The following is a 16,482-nucleotide window of genomic DNA, read 5'->3' as shown; positions in this document are numbered from 1 at the left end:
ATGATGGAGTGAGTGAGAGGGGAGAGGAAGAGAGAGGAGAGGGGTGAGCGGGTTGAGAAGGAGAGAGAAAATCCTAGCTTCCCTCGGGGGGAAAAATCTGCTATTGAAAAGCTATTAAACTTGCATTTAGCAGGATTGATTGGAAATGAAGAGGCCTATTAAAAGAGAGGGACAAGAGGACAATAGCGCGTCTCTGGCCGCCGTATGTTGCCCTCCTTTCACCGGCTTTTCTTTCCCCAGGAGAGCCCCCAGCCTGTCTGTTTAAGCACTCCCACCCAGAGAACCATTGGAGAAGGGCTTAGCACTGAGTGAATAGACCCCTCTTTATCTTCCCCCTGGTCCCCCATTCTCCTATATATATATATATAGAGAGAGAGAGAGAGAGAGAGAGAGAGAGAGAGAGAGAGAGAGAGAGAGAGAGAGAGAGAGAGAGAGAGAGAGAGAGAGAGAGAGAGAGAGAGAGAGAGAGAGAGAGAGAGAGAGAGAGAGAGAGAGAGAGAGAGAGAGAGAGAGAGAGAGAGAGAGAGAGAGAGAGAGAAAAAACAAAGTAAGGTTCTTTCTTTTAAGGGAAAGGGAAAGATAAAGCCCTCTCTCTCTTCTCTACTCAGCCAACCAACTCTATTCTCTCAGCCCCTTCCTCTCTTCATATCTCCCCCAATGGTTTAGCTCTACCTCTGGAGGGGAGCCATCTTCTTCCCCTGTCAGTTGGGTTTGTAATACTCAATCTCCAGCATTGTGGCACAAACAGGGGGAAAGAGGAGTCGTATTCAAACTTTGTGTGTGTGTGTTTGTGCAAGTGTATGTTGTGACGCAAGTGGTGTGTGTTGTGAGTGTGAGTGAGTATTACAGTGTGTGTGAGTGTGAGTGAGTTTTCCAGTGTGTGTGAGTGAAGGCGAGCCAACAGCTTTCAGTGTGTGTGTGTGTTCATGTGTGTGTGTGTGTTCATGTGTGTGTGTGTGTTCGGTGTGTGTGTCCCCCATCCTTAAACACAGCAATTGAACAGACAGAGGCAGGTGTCTTGGTTGACGTTGAGCAGGCTCAGACGGATGCTTCCCCTGGGACACTTAATGGAGTTTTGATTGTTTAACATCCATTTTAACAAAAAGCTCCCCCAAAGAGTGGCAGATTTCTTTCCTCCGCAGTGTGCTTGTTTCGTGTCACCATGCGGTGGCTGCCATATGGTCTGGGGAAAGAGTTAAATAAGTCATGAGGCAGCTGACTCTTCCTGCTCAGCTCAGCCACCATTTTAAAGGGAAAATACATATTTTCAGCCTCCTCCATCCACCCCATGTAACAACATGGCAACACGTAAACAACAGAATGAACAGGCCAGTCCATTATGGGGCCAGGCTAAATATGGCAATGCATTTGGCTCAAGTAACGCTATTAGACTATATCATTACATGTTACTCATCAAACCTCCCCCGTTCTTCCAACAGCTACCCAAGCAGCCTACTTCTCCCAGCAGCCCCAAGACCAGGTAGTGGTGTCTGACCAATCGGTGACTCTGCCCTGTGTTATCGTGGGGTACCGGGGAATGGTGCAGTGGACCAAAGACGGCCTGGCGCTGGGTGGAGAGAGAGATCTGCCAGGTATCTGATCTGACCAACATCTCTCTGTGTGTCTCTCTCTCTGTCTCCCCCCTCACTCTCTCTGTCTCCCCCTCTATCTCTCTGACTCCCTCTCTCTCTCTCTCTCTCCCCCCCCCCCCCTCTCTCTGTCTCCCCCTCTGGCTCCCCCATCTCCCTCTTTCTCTTTGTCTTTCTCTCTCACACTCTCGCTCCCCTACTTCTCTCTCTCTCCCCTGATCAATTCATGGTCTCATTAGGAAGCCTTGGCTCTCTGTCTGTCTGTCTACTCAAATTAATGGAGGTGGAGAGAAACAAATATACTGCAGACAGTCTTTCTACCGCAAACAGACAAAGAGCGTTTAATTTGTTGTTTAGCATTTTGAGGCTTTTGTACCAAGGTGGATAATCAATTGGCTGGTGTCACGCGCTGACATTTAGCTGTGTTCTGGACTAGTGGGAAGGTGGAGAGGCTCGGGGCTGACCTTAGACACTACATCTTGATTTTGTCTGTGCTTTAAAGGACAGTCAGTCGCCTCACGCCCCCGTCTCACATGTAGCTGCTGGCTTCCCCTAGCCAGTCTCACACTGCTCAGCCAACTGAACGGCTCAGTGCTTAACCGGGGGTGGTACAGCACCATTTCCATTTATGTCTTAAAGGCCCTTGGCGTTTGTTTGTGGCGTGAGTCTGCTCATTTTGCAGTCTTTTCATTCCAGTTTGGGCTTGTTGTTCTGCTGTTGATTGTTGGGTTTGTTTTCTTGTTTTCTTTCCCATTCTCTGACTCACTGTATTCCTTGTGTTGGCTTAATGCAGGGTGGACACGCTACTCCTTAATGGGCGACCCGCTATCAGGCGAGCACAGCTTGATGATCGATTCGGCAGAGCTGGCGGATGACGCCGTGTACGAGTGTCAGGCTACGCAGGCCGGACTGCGCTCCCACCGAGCCAAGCTCACTGTTCTAGGTAAGATACACAGCTGCTGCACACACACCACAAACGGGCACACACAGGGGAATACACACCCTGATCTGCACAGCAGCCCTCCAGCCAAAACCTGCAGGTTGGTTCTACAGAGGGAGATTGTCAGGCACCCATCTTCATTATGGTTCTGACACACACACACACACACACACACACACACACACACACACACACACACACACACACACACACACACACACACACACACACACACACACACACACACACACACACACACACACACACACACACACACACACACACACACATTTAAAAAAATGCTCACGGTTTCTATGTCTTGGGACTGTTTATGACATCACCTGCTGTTATAAGCTTTCACAAATAACACCTGGAAAATGTACTTACTGCCGTATATCAGCCCTGTAAATATTTTTCAAACCCAGCAGAGCCAGCAAAAAAAACTGTTTTTCCTTCAGTATCGATAATCAAGACTGTGTAAGTCTAGGATAATGTGATTGCTGCAGTCACAAATGACTTGCATGGACACTTAAAAGTCAAGATCTGCACAGTTAGCACATTTTACAGTGAGTCACAATATTTGTCAACTGTGGGGCAGCTTTTACATTGACGCAATGTGAGTGATCTACATATTCACCAGGCATCCAGAGGTGGGGAGAGGAGGGTGGTGGTGGAGAGAGGGATGGCGGAGGGGAGGGTGAGAGGAGAGTGGCCCCTCGTGGGACTCCCAGACAGTGAAACACTGCTGCCACCTGGTGGCTGATTTGGGAACAGGCAGCAGCACATTCATTAGTCTTTACTGAACGTCTCTCTGATGATCTGGCAAATACACCTAACAAAGCAGAGAGACAGTTACAGAAGACACTGGAGCCTCAGCTCTATGCACCAACAACAAGGCTAGGCTACTGTACTGTCTCCCCACTGCCCTGCTTGTTTCTGTCATTTTATGAGCTCATTTAAGCAGCGAGACGAGGGGGAGAAGAAAAGGCCGCAAATGAAAGGCTGATCATGTGAATTCTGACGACCCATGATGAGGAACACTTCAACGACCACGCGCCTCTCAAGAGAGCACAGTGCCGCACAGTCAATAGAGATCACACCCACATACACACACCCACATACACCCACCCCAACCCTGCTTCACAACGCCCGCACCGCACCGCACAGCACAGAGTGGAGGTGGGCGAGGATGGACTGTTTGATTGGTTAGCGTGAGCGTGAGCCACCTCCGCAGTCACACTGACCTTAGCCTTTGTGGACAGAAAAGGCGGTAGATGTTGTTTCCTCACACCTTGTAGAACGTCCGCATTAAGAGAGGAACAAATCCAGCAGGGACCGGGGTGTGTGTGTGTAGGCCTGTTTCGAGAACACAGATACACAGAGGCTAGTCTTGAAGTATGTGTGTGTGTGTGTGTGTGTGTGGGGGGGGGGGGGGGGAGGGGATCAATGCAGCCAGATGAGACCAAAGCAATCCGGCGCATTCAAAGGAGTCAACGGCGGGAGAGCAGCCAAGGGAATCGGCATGGAAATTAAAATCACCTAGCACTCGGATTCCATTAGTGTCCGGGACGCGGTGGCGGAAGGACCTCTGACAATTCAGATACACACACAGAAATTGGTTCAGCGGAGGGAGCAAGAGAGAGACCGGGGCGCAGGCCCGCTGCTGTTTACGCCTGCCGTTATTGGCTGGGGAGATAGACGCCTTCATCAGAGGTGGCACGCTCTGCTTGTGCGAAACCATGCAAATAAATGAACAAATAAGCAATTCAGATGAAACATCACTGGGCAACAGTGGGAGTAAAAGAGAGTATTAATGCCAGTCTCAATGTTAAGAAGGAAAATTAAATAGCTCTTCTGTTTTTTTCTTCTCACAGCCAAATGTTGTCGGTTTCCATTCCAGTCTACAAAGTAGAAACACACCTCGCGAACCAACACGATGATGAAAGGATATTCTTTTCTCTGTGTGCAGTGGATGAATTGATGCAGCGTTAACACATCACATTAATCTCACTAGATGTTCCTCTCATTCAGAAGCTGTGTACTGTAAAAGGAGCTTTCAGTTTGGTGGGTTGTTTCTCTCCTCTAACATGAATGCGTTGTGTTTCCTCCTTCTCTCCCTGTAGTTCCCCCCACAGACCCGGTGGTGGAGGGGGGTCCTATCATACGTGTGAAGGCCCACACACCCTACAACCTCACCTGCCGCGCCTCGGGGGCCAAGCCTGCCGCCGAGATCACCTGGTACAGAGACGGAGAGGTCATGGACACGGCCATATACTCCAAGGTACAGAAAGATTACAGCACAATCAGATAACAGGTTGAGCCAGGGCAGGTTAGAGAGAGCAGAGCCATGCCCAACCTCATCAGGATCCACTAACACCCACACAACACCAACACAGCACAGCAGAGTACAGCAGAGCCCATCTAAGCAGGTAAGGCAAGGTACAGCAGCTACTCAAAATGCAGCAACTTTCTCTCAGCCAACTCTTCCTTTTCCGTTTACCTGTTTTCTCTCTATTTTCTTCATTTTCTTTTCTATTTCTCTCTCTTTCTCTCTCAGGACTTGTTCCTTCTCTCCCTACCTCCCTCTCTGCAGTCGCCCTCCCTTTTTTCACTCATACCTGAACCCCCCCTCCCCCCCGCACTCTAATGCATCGACACTACAACATAACTGGAGCATGCCAAAGCTCAGACAGGCATGAGCGTTTGATACAGTAGAATTTCTGCCGAGGAGAAATCACCCACAACAATGCCGAAACACAATGGGGGGATGCGCCAGAGCGTGAACCAGCCGCAGTCGGGAAAGAGTCACATTTGTCATGCTCTCTGACCACGCTAATCTATGCTAAATGACACATTTAAGGAGACTAGAGCCAGCAGTGGAGAAAAGGAGGGGGACAGGAGGGGAGAGAAAGAGAAAGGGAGAGAGAAAGTGGGAGTAAAATAAAGAAGGGTGAGAGATACTGAGATACAGTTCACTGAAAGAAAGAAAGAAAACTGGTGCTTTTAGAGAGAAGGAAGGCTAGAGTAGGTGAGGGGGAGGTAGAGAGGGGGAGAGGTGGCTTGGGGCAGACTGAGGGGTGATGACAGGGAGTGATGCGACTCGATCTAGCGTAAAAATGCTTTTTGTGTGTCTGGCTGAGGAAGTGATTCATTGATTCAGCTGTCTGTTTGTCCGTCCATCCAGGGAATGGGCTCTGCTCTGCCCTTGCCCTTTTCCAGAGCTGCCTGTGAGACAACCCTCCCCCGGCCCCCCGTCCTCACGGCTACAGCCCAGAAATACGGACTCAGACACCTCTGCCATTACTGCACACTGTCTGACAGCCGTGTGTGTGTATGTGTGTGTGTGTGTGTGTTTTTTTGTGTGTCCTTCGAAAGGGACGGGCGATATCTCCAGAATCTACCCCTTTCCTCACTTAGGCGTATTGATTCCTGTGAGCAATAAATAGATCTCAAAGATGATGACAAACAAGGAGCGCTGACTGGGAGCACTCTCAGAAATGTGGAAACAGCACATATCCCCAGGCACATCATAAAATATATGATTTAACTGCCATGCCAATGGACTGGATGGCAATTTGAATGCCTCACACGTCAGAAAGATAGGTCCCGCAGTGTCACACAGACACCCAGAGGGGGAAGACTCAGCAGGGCCTTACATGAGGCTACACCTATTCTATACCTTACTTCCCTACTTAAACCCCTTTGTCTCTTTAGAGACCAAAATATATTAATTAATGGATCTAACCCAAGAGGTGAAATAAGGACTCATAACTCCCTCTGCATGTTTAACAGCTGTCTCTTGTCTGTCTTGACCATTGAGATGTACAGTAAACATCGTAGATGTCTTATCTCCATGTCTCTGGTCTGTCTCTCCTAGACGCGGATGGAGGATGGGAAGAGGGAACTGGCTGTCAGTATGCTTCCTGTGGTGCCGGAGGACAAGGACTCTGGCCGTACCTACACCTGCCGCGTCCTCAACCCTGCCGCCCCCGCCGGACTCCAGACCTCCGTCACCATCAACGTCCAGCGTGAGTGTCCTCAGTGACGCTTAGTGTCCCCTACAGTCACTCTGTAGTGTCCTCGTCCAGCGTGATGTGGGGACACCTAAGGTACAACACTCTGTAGTACCCTCATCTCAGTGATGGGGACACACCTCGGGTACAACACTCTGTAGTGCCCTCGTCCCAGTGATGGGGACACACCTCGGGTACAACACTCTGTAGTGCCCTCGTCCCAGTGATGGGGACACACCTCGGGTACAACACTCTGTAGTGCCCTCGTCCCAGTGATGGGACCTCGGGCACAACACTCTGTAGTGCCTCGGGTACAACACTCTGTAGTGCCCTCGTCCCAGTGATGGGGACACACCTTGGGTACAACACTCTGTCAGAGGACGGAGAATTCAGAGTCAAATACATTCAACTACCAACTATCACACTTGCATACTACTTAGTATGTACTGATGTATTGTCCATGGACACTAGTATGCTATTGTGGATACTAGTATGCTAGTGTGGATATTGGGACATAGTCCTATAGGTAAAGTTTATAGTGACAAATATACTGCCAATAACGACTAGGTAGTAGCCTATACACATATATCATCTATAATATATTTATTTATATACTCTAGGCATTAGTTGAGGGCTTTGGTTGAATAAATACATTTCACCCAGCACCACTTTAGAGTTAATGGAAGAGTGGTTAGTTCTGCCTGCCTGCACATGCACTCGCTCACCCTTCAATGATACACTAACCTCCCCGTGTGGCTCAGTTGGTAGAGCATGGCGCTTGCAACGCCAGGGTTGTGGGTTCATTCCCCACGGGGGGACCAGGATGAATATGTATGAACTTTCCAATTTGTAAGTCGCTCTGGATAAGAGCGTCTGCTAAATGACTTAAATGTAAAATGTAAATGTAAATACACTAACCTCTCTGTGACAAACACACACCCCTTCATATAGGTCCTAGCTCAGTGACACATACCTCCAGTGTTCACAGAGCTTCCTTTAGTAGCTGTCCTGTTCCTTCTCCCTTGACTGACACATATTCAGCCTTCATATACTGTAGAATCCTCCTGTAAAGGGGTGCGTAACTGGTGGCAGGGAAGTCAGACACAGGAGAGCAGAACTAGGTAATAGCCGGAGCAGTTTAATACAAAAACCAACGGCATAAAGAAATAACCAATATGGGTACAAAACCCGACGCGCACCAGTAATCATGTGCACAAGCACTTACAACAAACAATTCCACACAAAGACATGGGGGGAACAGAGGGTTAAATACACAACAATTAATGAGGGAAATGAAAACCAGGTGTGTAGGAAAACAAGACAAAACAAATGGAAAATGAAAAGTGGATCGACGATGGCTAGAAGACCGGTGACGCCGACCGCCGAACGTCGCCCGAACAAGGAGAGGAACCGACTTCGGTGGAAGTCGTGACACCTCCATAGTGATAGATATGACACGTACTATGTTCACCTCTCAGTAATGTTGTGTGCTCCCCTCCATCCTGCAGACCCTCCATCAGTGACCCTGTCTGTCCAGCCCCAGACTGTCATGGAGGGAGCCAAGGTTCTGTTCATCTGCTCTGCCTCTGCCAACCCTGAGATCACAGGATACAGGTAAAAAACAGCACCTCAACCTACACTTTATTGGGTTCATTTCTTTCATAGTCAGTGTGTACTGCATTATTATGGAACTATTAGCCTTTTAGTTGGTCCAGTTTGGACTTTATTATTATGGCACAGCTCAAAATTATCTAGTGACCCAAAGTGACATGGTAACCCAATATGTTCTGGTAAACCAAAGTGATCTTGTCACCCAATGTGATGTGGTAAATTGACCTTCTAACCCTATGTGATGTGGTAAATTGACCTTCTAACCCTATGTGATGTGGTAAATTGTCATTCTAACGCTATGTGATGTGGTAAATTGACATTCTAACCCTATGTGATGTGGTAAATTGTCATTCTAACGCTATGTGATGTGGTAAATTGAAATTCTAACCCTATGTGATGTGGTAAATTGACATTCTAACCCTATGTGATGTGGTAAATTGACATTCTAACCCTATGTGATGTGGTAAATTGACCTTCTAACGCTATGTGATGTGGTAAATTGACATTCTAACCCTATGTGATGTGGTGATCTGGTGGTCCAGGTGGTCCAAGGGAGGAGTCCCCATCTCGGAGGCGAACGGGGACAGCCTGGAGGTGACGGTAGACCACTCGTACTTCACAGACCCTGTCTCCTGTGAAGTGTCCAACTCAGTGGGCAGCACCAACGTCAGCACCCTGGTGGATGTACAATGTGAGTGAAGCACATCAGTGCATCATAGTACAGTACTAGTAGCCTATAGTGTAATCCGAGCAGTGTGTCTGTGAACACATGTTCACCCTCGTCACAAGAGTTATCGTGTCTTTGGAGGATACTGTGTCATGTGCTTTATGCTTTGAAAAGGCCTTAGGGGATATGATAAAGTCATAATGAATGGTGAATAAGGGCTGTATTAGTTCTGATGGTGTCCTGGGCTCCTCTACAGTTGGTCCCAGGCTGCTGTCGGAGCCCAAGCCCATGAACGTGGACATTGGGATGGACGCTGCCTTCACCTGCACCTGGACAGGCAACCCTCCCCTCACCCTGGCCTGGACCAAACAGGGCTCCAGCGTAGTAAGACAAGTAGCTCAATCAATACTTATACTGTGTGTGTGTGTGTGTGTGTGTGTGTGTGTGTGTGTGTGTGTGTGTGTGTGTGTGTGTGTGTGTGTGTGTGTGTGTGTGTGTGTGTGTGTGTGTGTGTGTGTGTGTGTGTGTGTGTGTGTGTGTGTGTGTGTGTGTGTCGGATGCGAGTGTGTAATGAGAGAAAGCCCTCAGACATCAGAGCTAAACCTTCAGAGGCAGTGTGTGTGATGACTGTCAGGTTCTCACACTGCTGAAAGCAGGGGAGGTGACACTCTGTCATAACAACGTGAACACTAAATCAATCACATCCACAGTTGAGACACACTAGTTAAAAACCAGCCGACACATTTCATATCCCACTCCGAGAACAGCTTCTCAAACCGCTCCTCAACCCAGACCAAGACACAACACAAAGAACATCTAGGGAGGATTATGTGAGGTAGCTTACAAACAGCCCAGTTCCACCTTTAGTTTGCGTCATCCTGGTTCAAGGTCTCCCACCCCACCTCAGGCAACACTATCAGCGCTATCTCCAGGGAGCCTCTCCCGGAGTTTCAACGGATTTCAGAGGCAGCTTTTGCTAAAAACGCCACCGCTAAAGAGAAGAGAGCTGCAGGCCAGCAGGCGATGCTGTAAAAGCCATGCTGTCATCTCCATCTCCCAGAGTGAACCAACGCTCTCCGGAAGAAAAGAACAGGCAGTGCTCTCTAATCCACACACACCGCGGCCACCACGCCTCACACAGCTACCAGTAACGGATTCATTAGGTTACTCTATAATTGTGGTTGAATAAAAAATGGAGAGTGGGAGTGAAAGGACGGAGGGAGGGAGACGAGGGGCATAGAGGGAGAGTAAATGGATTAATCACAGCTTGATGGAATGGTGGGATCAATGAGCTAACGAGTGCGCAAGTGTAGAGCGAACTGTCGCAGCCTCTAAAGGCTACGGCCCACTCACACCATGATAACGTTATGCTCTGCCGGCAACGTTTAATTAGGACAATCTCCACAGCAGCATGGTCACTCCAGAGGAGGCTGTAGCTGGAGTCAGAGCAGCAGTGGCTGGAGTGCTTCATGTCTGTGATTGTCACCACCATTAAATTAAACTGAAACAGAGTGTAGGAGCTGGAGAGACTGTACGTACGGCCACATCCGTTCTGCTGCAACAACTGCCCCAATGAACTGCTGCTAAAAAGACACTCACTCTCTCCCCTCCCTCTCCTCTTATCCCTCCTGTCTACCCCTCTCTCTCTATTTTCCCCTCTCCCTCCCCTCCTCTCCCTCCCCAGGTGCTCAGTAATGGCAACACCCTGCAGCTGAAGGCTGTCACCCAGGAGGATGCTGGGACGTATACCTGCAAGGCCATCGTCCCCCGCATCGGTGTGGCTGAGAGGGACGTCACACTCACTGTCAACGGTAAGTCTCATATTAGTCTCAATAGTCTGAAAATAGGGCTAATTCAATACCACTTTCAACATGATGTTTTTTGTTGACTTTTAGATGTAGAATATTAAAGATGCACGTTTGGTATTATCTATGTAGAATGTTTACTCAAGCATAATATGTGTCAACCATCTGACAATGCATCTGTGTTTAATATGTCAATGTCTCAAAATCTCCCTCTTTCTCTCCCCCACGTCTCTCTCGTCACGTCTCTCGCCACGTCTCTCACACAAACACTTTCTCTCTCTCTCTCTCTCCAGGCCCACCTATCATTACAGCGGACGCCACACAGCACGCTGTCAAGCACTCCAAGGGCAAGCTAGAGTGCCTGGTGGGAAACAGCCCCCCGCCTGACAAGATTGTAAGTGAGCCTCTTGTCTTTTCCTGTCTTTCCTGTTTCAATGTTGTGTGTGCGTGCGTGCGTGCATGTGCTCACGCACACAAGTGTGTGCACATTTAATACACACCGAATCCCCCCACCTACACACACACACATCATTCCTTCACCACTCAATGGGGATGAGAGAGAGGGAGAGAGAACAGAAAGGTAACTAGACGGGGGGGGACGGGGGGGGGGGGGCTTCTGCAGGCTGCAGCCAAACCACATGGCTCAATTAGCGCTGCATCCATCAGGCCTCGGTGTGCTGACCCCGTTGTGACCCTGGGTGCGTGGGCAGCTCTGACAGAGGATAATTAGGGTCTGAGGGGGAGTGAGAGGCAGGCACCCCGTAGACCTTACCTAGCAGCAGGAGAGAAGCTTCAGCACCGACAGGAGCATCTTACACAGCCTCACAGGTCTGGCAGGGCTTAGAGGCTGACAGGGCTTACCTCCAGGGCAAGACGTAGGAGGCAATTTAGACCTACGGCCCTTAGCAATGTCAGCCAGGTGAATGGAGAGGGAGGAAAATAGAGAGAAGGAAAGAGAGAAGGAGGGAGGGTGGTTGGTTAGAGGGTACCTGTGATTGATCTAAGCATGGGAAGTAGTGGTTGATCTGAGCTCTGACAGCGCTGCTAGCCACTCACCTGTTGTTCATCTCCCATCTTTCTCACTAGGTGTGGACGTTTGGAGATGTGACCCTCTCCTCGGGCTCCTCCGGTCGTTTCTCTGTCCAGACGGTGACCAGCGACCACGGGGTCCTGTCCTCCCTGGTCCTGTCTGAGACCCTGGCCCAGGACTTCCAGCTCCGCTACAACTGCACCGCATGGAACCGCTTCGGCACAGGCACCGCGCTGGTCACCCTCAAGGAGCAAGGTACGGGTAGGAACTGGACAGGGGTCCTTATTATCTATCATCTCACACAGTCAGCATGACCAATCTCACTAAGACGAGCACTATGGAGAGACGGTGCTGGGAAGAGAGAGGGGTTAGATGAGGTCAAAGCAGAACTCCAATCGAGTGCTTATCTTAATTATACTATTTTAATCAATATAATTTAATCAGCAGATGGTGGGCCTTAATGAATACATTGGGCCCATAACATAGATATTGATCGGGGACTAAAGTCAATTAGATCAGGCCACAGGTGTCCCAAGGCTGAGCCGCCGGCGGTCCCTTAGCTCCCTCTCTCTCTCTCTCTCTCTCTCTAAGTGTGTGAGAGCCACCCTCTTCAAATTTACTTAAACCACAATTTACTTACTCACACACACACATATGCACACACAAACACACACTCTGCACACTGGAGTTGGCGGAAGTAAGGAAGGAAGGCCTTTGTTGCAGTAGACACCAAAAATAAGGTCCTCGCCAGCAATTTACATCAAGGCAGCTCAGCCGGGGTCTCGGGAGAGTTGAGCGGTGTGCCGTATCTCTCTCCTGGAATCTCTAATTAGATTACTGTCTATTGCTTCATTGCATGTCAGGCCTTGTTACCCTTCTTCCAGAGAGATTAGACACAATAGCCGAGGCTGTGGGGACGCAGGGGACTCTAAGTGTGTGTGTGTGTGTGTGTGTGTGTGTGTGTGTGTGTGTGTGTGTGTGTGTGTGTGTGTGTGTGTGTGTGTGTGTGTGTGTGTGTGTGTGTGTGTGTGTGTGTGTGTGTGTGTGTGTGTGTGTGTGTGTGTGTGTGTGTGTGTGTGTGTGTTTCTGAGGGACCACTGCAGATGAATTTATATAGGAGCAGGCGTTGGCAGAGATTAGTTGGGGGGGAATGAGTAGAGTGGCGTTAGAAGAGGAGAGGAGACTGGATCTGGTTCTGCCTCCTTCACTGTCTCTCTCTGATCAGTAGCAAGATCCTGACACTTCTCTCTTTTCCTCTCTCTCTCTCTCCTCACAGAGGCCCTGCCCATGCTGATCATCATTGGGGCGGCGGTGGGCGGAGGGTGTGTCCTGCTTATCTGTGTCGTCACCCTGGTCTCTCTCTGCTGCAGGCACACCGGGAAAGGTGAGGTCGAAGGTCAGATATGGGCCATACTGGGGTTGGGCTACATTCCATGTCAATTCACCCTATTCAAGGAAATAAATTGACATTCAGTAAATGACTATTCACTTAATATTTTTCAATCAATGTGAACTGACTGAATTGAAATAGAACTGACCCCAACCCTTAGCGATGCATGGCTAGTTTCAACTTCATGAAAGGAGCACAATCAAATCCTTTTCTATAAAGGCAACAGGCATGAAAAGCAGTTTTAGAATCGTTTCTAAATCACCTGTCTCTTTTGAATCCTCACAGGTAAAAAGTGCACACGCCTCTCAAAGAGTGACATCAGAGTTCAGATTGTGCACAGCGACCACAACGCTACCCGTGGCAACGATGATGAGGAGGATGTCAAGGAGCCCATGGTAAATGCCTCCGTTCAATCACTTTCAGTAGGTTTTCAAATACCTTTTCATCTTTATATAACAGATATATATAATGTATTTTACTGTGATGATGTGATGACACACAGTACAGTCATTTTGTTGTGCTCATGTTCGTCTGAGTCTAAGATGTTCCACCTTTGTAATTGTAGGGCCTGTTGTTTCCCCCTCAGGCCCCCAACAGCAGTGAGTCTCCTGGGACGTCCCGGACGGAACACAGTGACCTGCTGGAGGAGGACGAGGACGAGAGGTCCGACATCAAGGTAAAAACCGTAAGGAGAAACACTCACTTATACAATATACATGCATGGGAAAAATTGCAAACATTTGTTGAGCATTTGTTGCATATGCTGTTTTGCTGGGGGTTTTGAAAAAGTCTGAAATCTCTATATACACACTGTATCTTTAAAAGCGGTTGAACAACTTAACACCCTGTTGTTATTTCCTCTCCCCTCAGGACCCAACTAACGGCTACTACAACGTGCATGCTCACGAGGACCGGGTGATCCGCAGTGGTTTCTCAGATTACGTGCCCAACCCCCGTCCTGTCTACACGCCATCCCAGCTGCCGTCCCCCAGCCCGCTGTACGGCCAGCACACAGTGGTGGCAGCCACACAGCCCCGCATCTACGACTTCTCCCACCGCTACGCCACCACCACAGGAGCCCGCTCCACCTACGAGCAGCAGCAGGCAGCGGCAGCCCAGCCCGGAGCCATCTACCCCACCGACCCCGTCTACAGCGGCTCTGCCTACCTGCCCACCGCCGCCACATACGGCCGAGCCTTCACCAGCTACGTCAAGCCCGCCTCCTACGAGAAGGTGGACGCCTACGATCAATCGGACCAGGCCAGCAAGGTGTCTAGCTCCTCCCGTTTCTCATATGCATCATCACAGGTCTCCTCCCAGCAGTCCGACTACGGACGGCCGTCACAACGCATGCAGACTCACGTCTGATTGGACAGCGGAACAGGGGGTGGAGCGCGGAGGGCCATGTAAAGGGGAAGCATTGGTCATCTCTATAGGAAGTGAGGCCAGACTAACATGAGGAGAGAGGACTGGATGGCTGGTCCTTCTCCTGGACACGTTTTGGAAGGAGATGTAGGTGACAGGGATTGCCTTCCTTATTTGTTATTCAGTTGTCATTCTGGGATTGAATGGTCCCAATGGAGTCCCAATGGAGTCATTCCCCATCAATAAATCATCTACTACAGTGTCTGCTACTTCAGAGATGAGCCTGCTATTCTGTCATGACACTGGTTTTGTTTTACCAGTGAGGGGATGGGAGGAAGGCAAACTGGAAATCACCAGACAGGAGCATCTCATGACTTTGGGTGGCCTAAACTAACTGGATTCTGGAGCCTAGCTAACATTTCTCAAAAAGAACAGACTGCTCAGACAAATAGAACTTATAACAGACTGAACAAAATAAAAAATGCAGACGTCTTCATTTAAAAAAAAGAAAAGTCAACACATTGTGGTAATTTGTTGTTTGTCGGCATGTGAAAGGAGTTCTAAGCACATTCGTGTCTCTCTATCCATTTAAAGAAGCCTGAGCTCCACAGTGGCAGCCATAAACCGTTCTGCAAAACAGTACGTTTGGCTTGTGTGTGGGTTATTGGGGAGTGAAAGCAGAGTGAGGTATGGAGAGAATGTGTATCCTAGCCTTCGCTTAATAGAGAGACAGCCTGTGTGTTATCATTCTACCCTGGTGGACAAGAAAAGGAAATAGAAAAACCCAAAGATGGTGAGCTACAGTACATAGCAGTGTATTGAAAGCGTTAGGGATAGAGATGAATTCCTCTGAGTACTGTATTACTTCTGTGTTTACCAGATTGCTAAATGGAGACTATTTCCAGAACAATCAGAGAATGTGGTTTGTAAAATGGTGGCAGTCTTGAACTTGAATAATCTCAAGGTGCAGTCTCAACTTGAACAGGCTAAGATGGGACCTACTTGTGAAACTGTCCCTCTTCAGACACCATCCACACGCCAGTCTTTATGACACAATCAAGTAGCTTCAATATGTTTACAAAAACACAGTACTACCCTGAAATACTGACTAGATCAACTGTACAAATGGGTGAAGAAGCCCCATTCTTTCTCTGTTGCATGCAGATGATGTGTCTAGTGAAACTCTTCAGCATTTATTTTCCATGTCCATTACGCTTGTTTGAGAGACTGCTTACTGCACCTGGCTCAGTTGCATTCCGATTCTGGACACTACTGGAACCCTGTACTGCCATTTTGTGTCGAGAGCCGCGCTACTGGTCAGTCGGCCCAATTGGAGAACAAACGTCACTAAGTGAACCAAGTGATTTCAAAAAAGATCATCGCTCGTCTTTATTTTTATATTTTATATAAGCCTTAATGTACAGCTTGTAAGCTGCTTTACTGTAAAGTATCTTTATATTATATATACATAAATCTATATCTTGATTGATTTTATTTGGGTCCAGAATTTTTCTCTTTCTGTTCCGTTGTTCATCAATCACTGAATGCAGAAAGATGAACAATTCTTTTTGGGAACACAACTAATTGCCATTTGTTGGTTTGGTTCATTTTGTTTTTTTAATAATGTATTAAGGATTTTATTTGCTAAAAATGAGCTATTGTTGCTTGTAACTTTGTACACATATTTATATTTAAATAAAACCATTTCAGATAAAGAACAGCGTGGTTTGAGTACTGTACTGTACGTTGGCACGGTGAGGAGATGCAGTGAGTATGCTGTGTGTGTGTTGTGTGTATGTCATGGGGGAACAGGTACAAACAAAGCTGCTTATGTACTGAAGTTGATGAATACATCAATTAGAAGAGCTGTCTATGTTGATTCTCCTATTCCCGTGGTGGAGTGTAGCTTTTAATGAAGACAGATGTGATTGTAGATCCCCCACTGTCTGTATATCCACCTCCCTACACCCACACGCCCAGCTCCCCTGGTAACAGGATATTGCTGTGACAAAGCTAGGTATAATGTGACAATATCAGCTTGTCATGTCACCTCGGTCTCTTGTTACATCTCG

At 48.3% G+C, this 16,482-nt stretch overlaps 1 protein-coding gene across 19 annotated transcripts in view; it reads left to right on the top strand.

The window, feature by feature from the left end:
• LOC139573444 (kin of IRRE-like protein 3) overlaps positions 1-16,125 on the top strand; it is a 55,562-nt gene extending 39,437 nt beyond the window's left edge. Inside the window, exons 2-15 of one of the 19 annotated variants that reach the window (XM_071396885.1) lie at positions 1,440-1,592; positions 2,383-2,532; positions 4,653-4,810; positions 6,407-6,557; positions 8,051-8,156; positions 8,696-8,844; positions 9,077-9,213; positions 10,505-10,631; positions 10,919-11,019; positions 11,712-11,916; positions 12,932-13,051; positions 13,331-13,440; positions 13,611-13,730; positions 13,916-16,125. In XM_071396885.1, the coding sequence (XP_071252986.1) occupies positions 1,440-1,592; positions 2,383-2,532; positions 4,653-4,810; positions 6,407-6,557; positions 8,051-8,156; positions 8,696-8,844; positions 9,077-9,213; positions 10,505-10,631; positions 10,919-11,019; positions 11,712-11,916; positions 12,932-13,051; positions 13,331-13,440; positions 13,611-13,730; positions 13,916-14,413 (2,285 nt within the window). In that variant the 3' untranslated portion in view covers positions 14,414-16,125. Of the gene's footprint in view, positions 1-1,439; positions 1,593-2,382; positions 2,533-4,652; positions 4,811-6,406; positions 6,558-8,050; positions 8,157-8,695; positions 8,845-9,076; positions 9,214-10,504; positions 10,632-10,918; positions 11,020-11,711; positions 11,917-12,931; positions 13,052-13,330; positions 13,468-13,610; positions 13,731-13,915 lie in introns of all 19 variants that reach the window. The other 18 variants (XM_071396883.1, XM_071396876.1, XM_071396878.1 and 15 more) reach the window with 18 other exon arrangements.
• The last annotated feature ends 357 nt before the right edge of the window (positions 16,126-16,482 follow it).

Source organism: Salvelinus alpinus, chromosome 4 (assembly GCF_045679555.1).
Source record: "Salvelinus alpinus chromosome 4, SLU_Salpinus.1, whole genome shotgun sequence".
NCBI classification, from domain to species: domain Eukaryota; kingdom Metazoa; phylum Chordata; class Actinopteri; order Salmoniformes; family Salmonidae; genus Salvelinus; species Salvelinus alpinus.
This window is presented reverse-complemented; position numbering and strand designations above follow the sequence as displayed.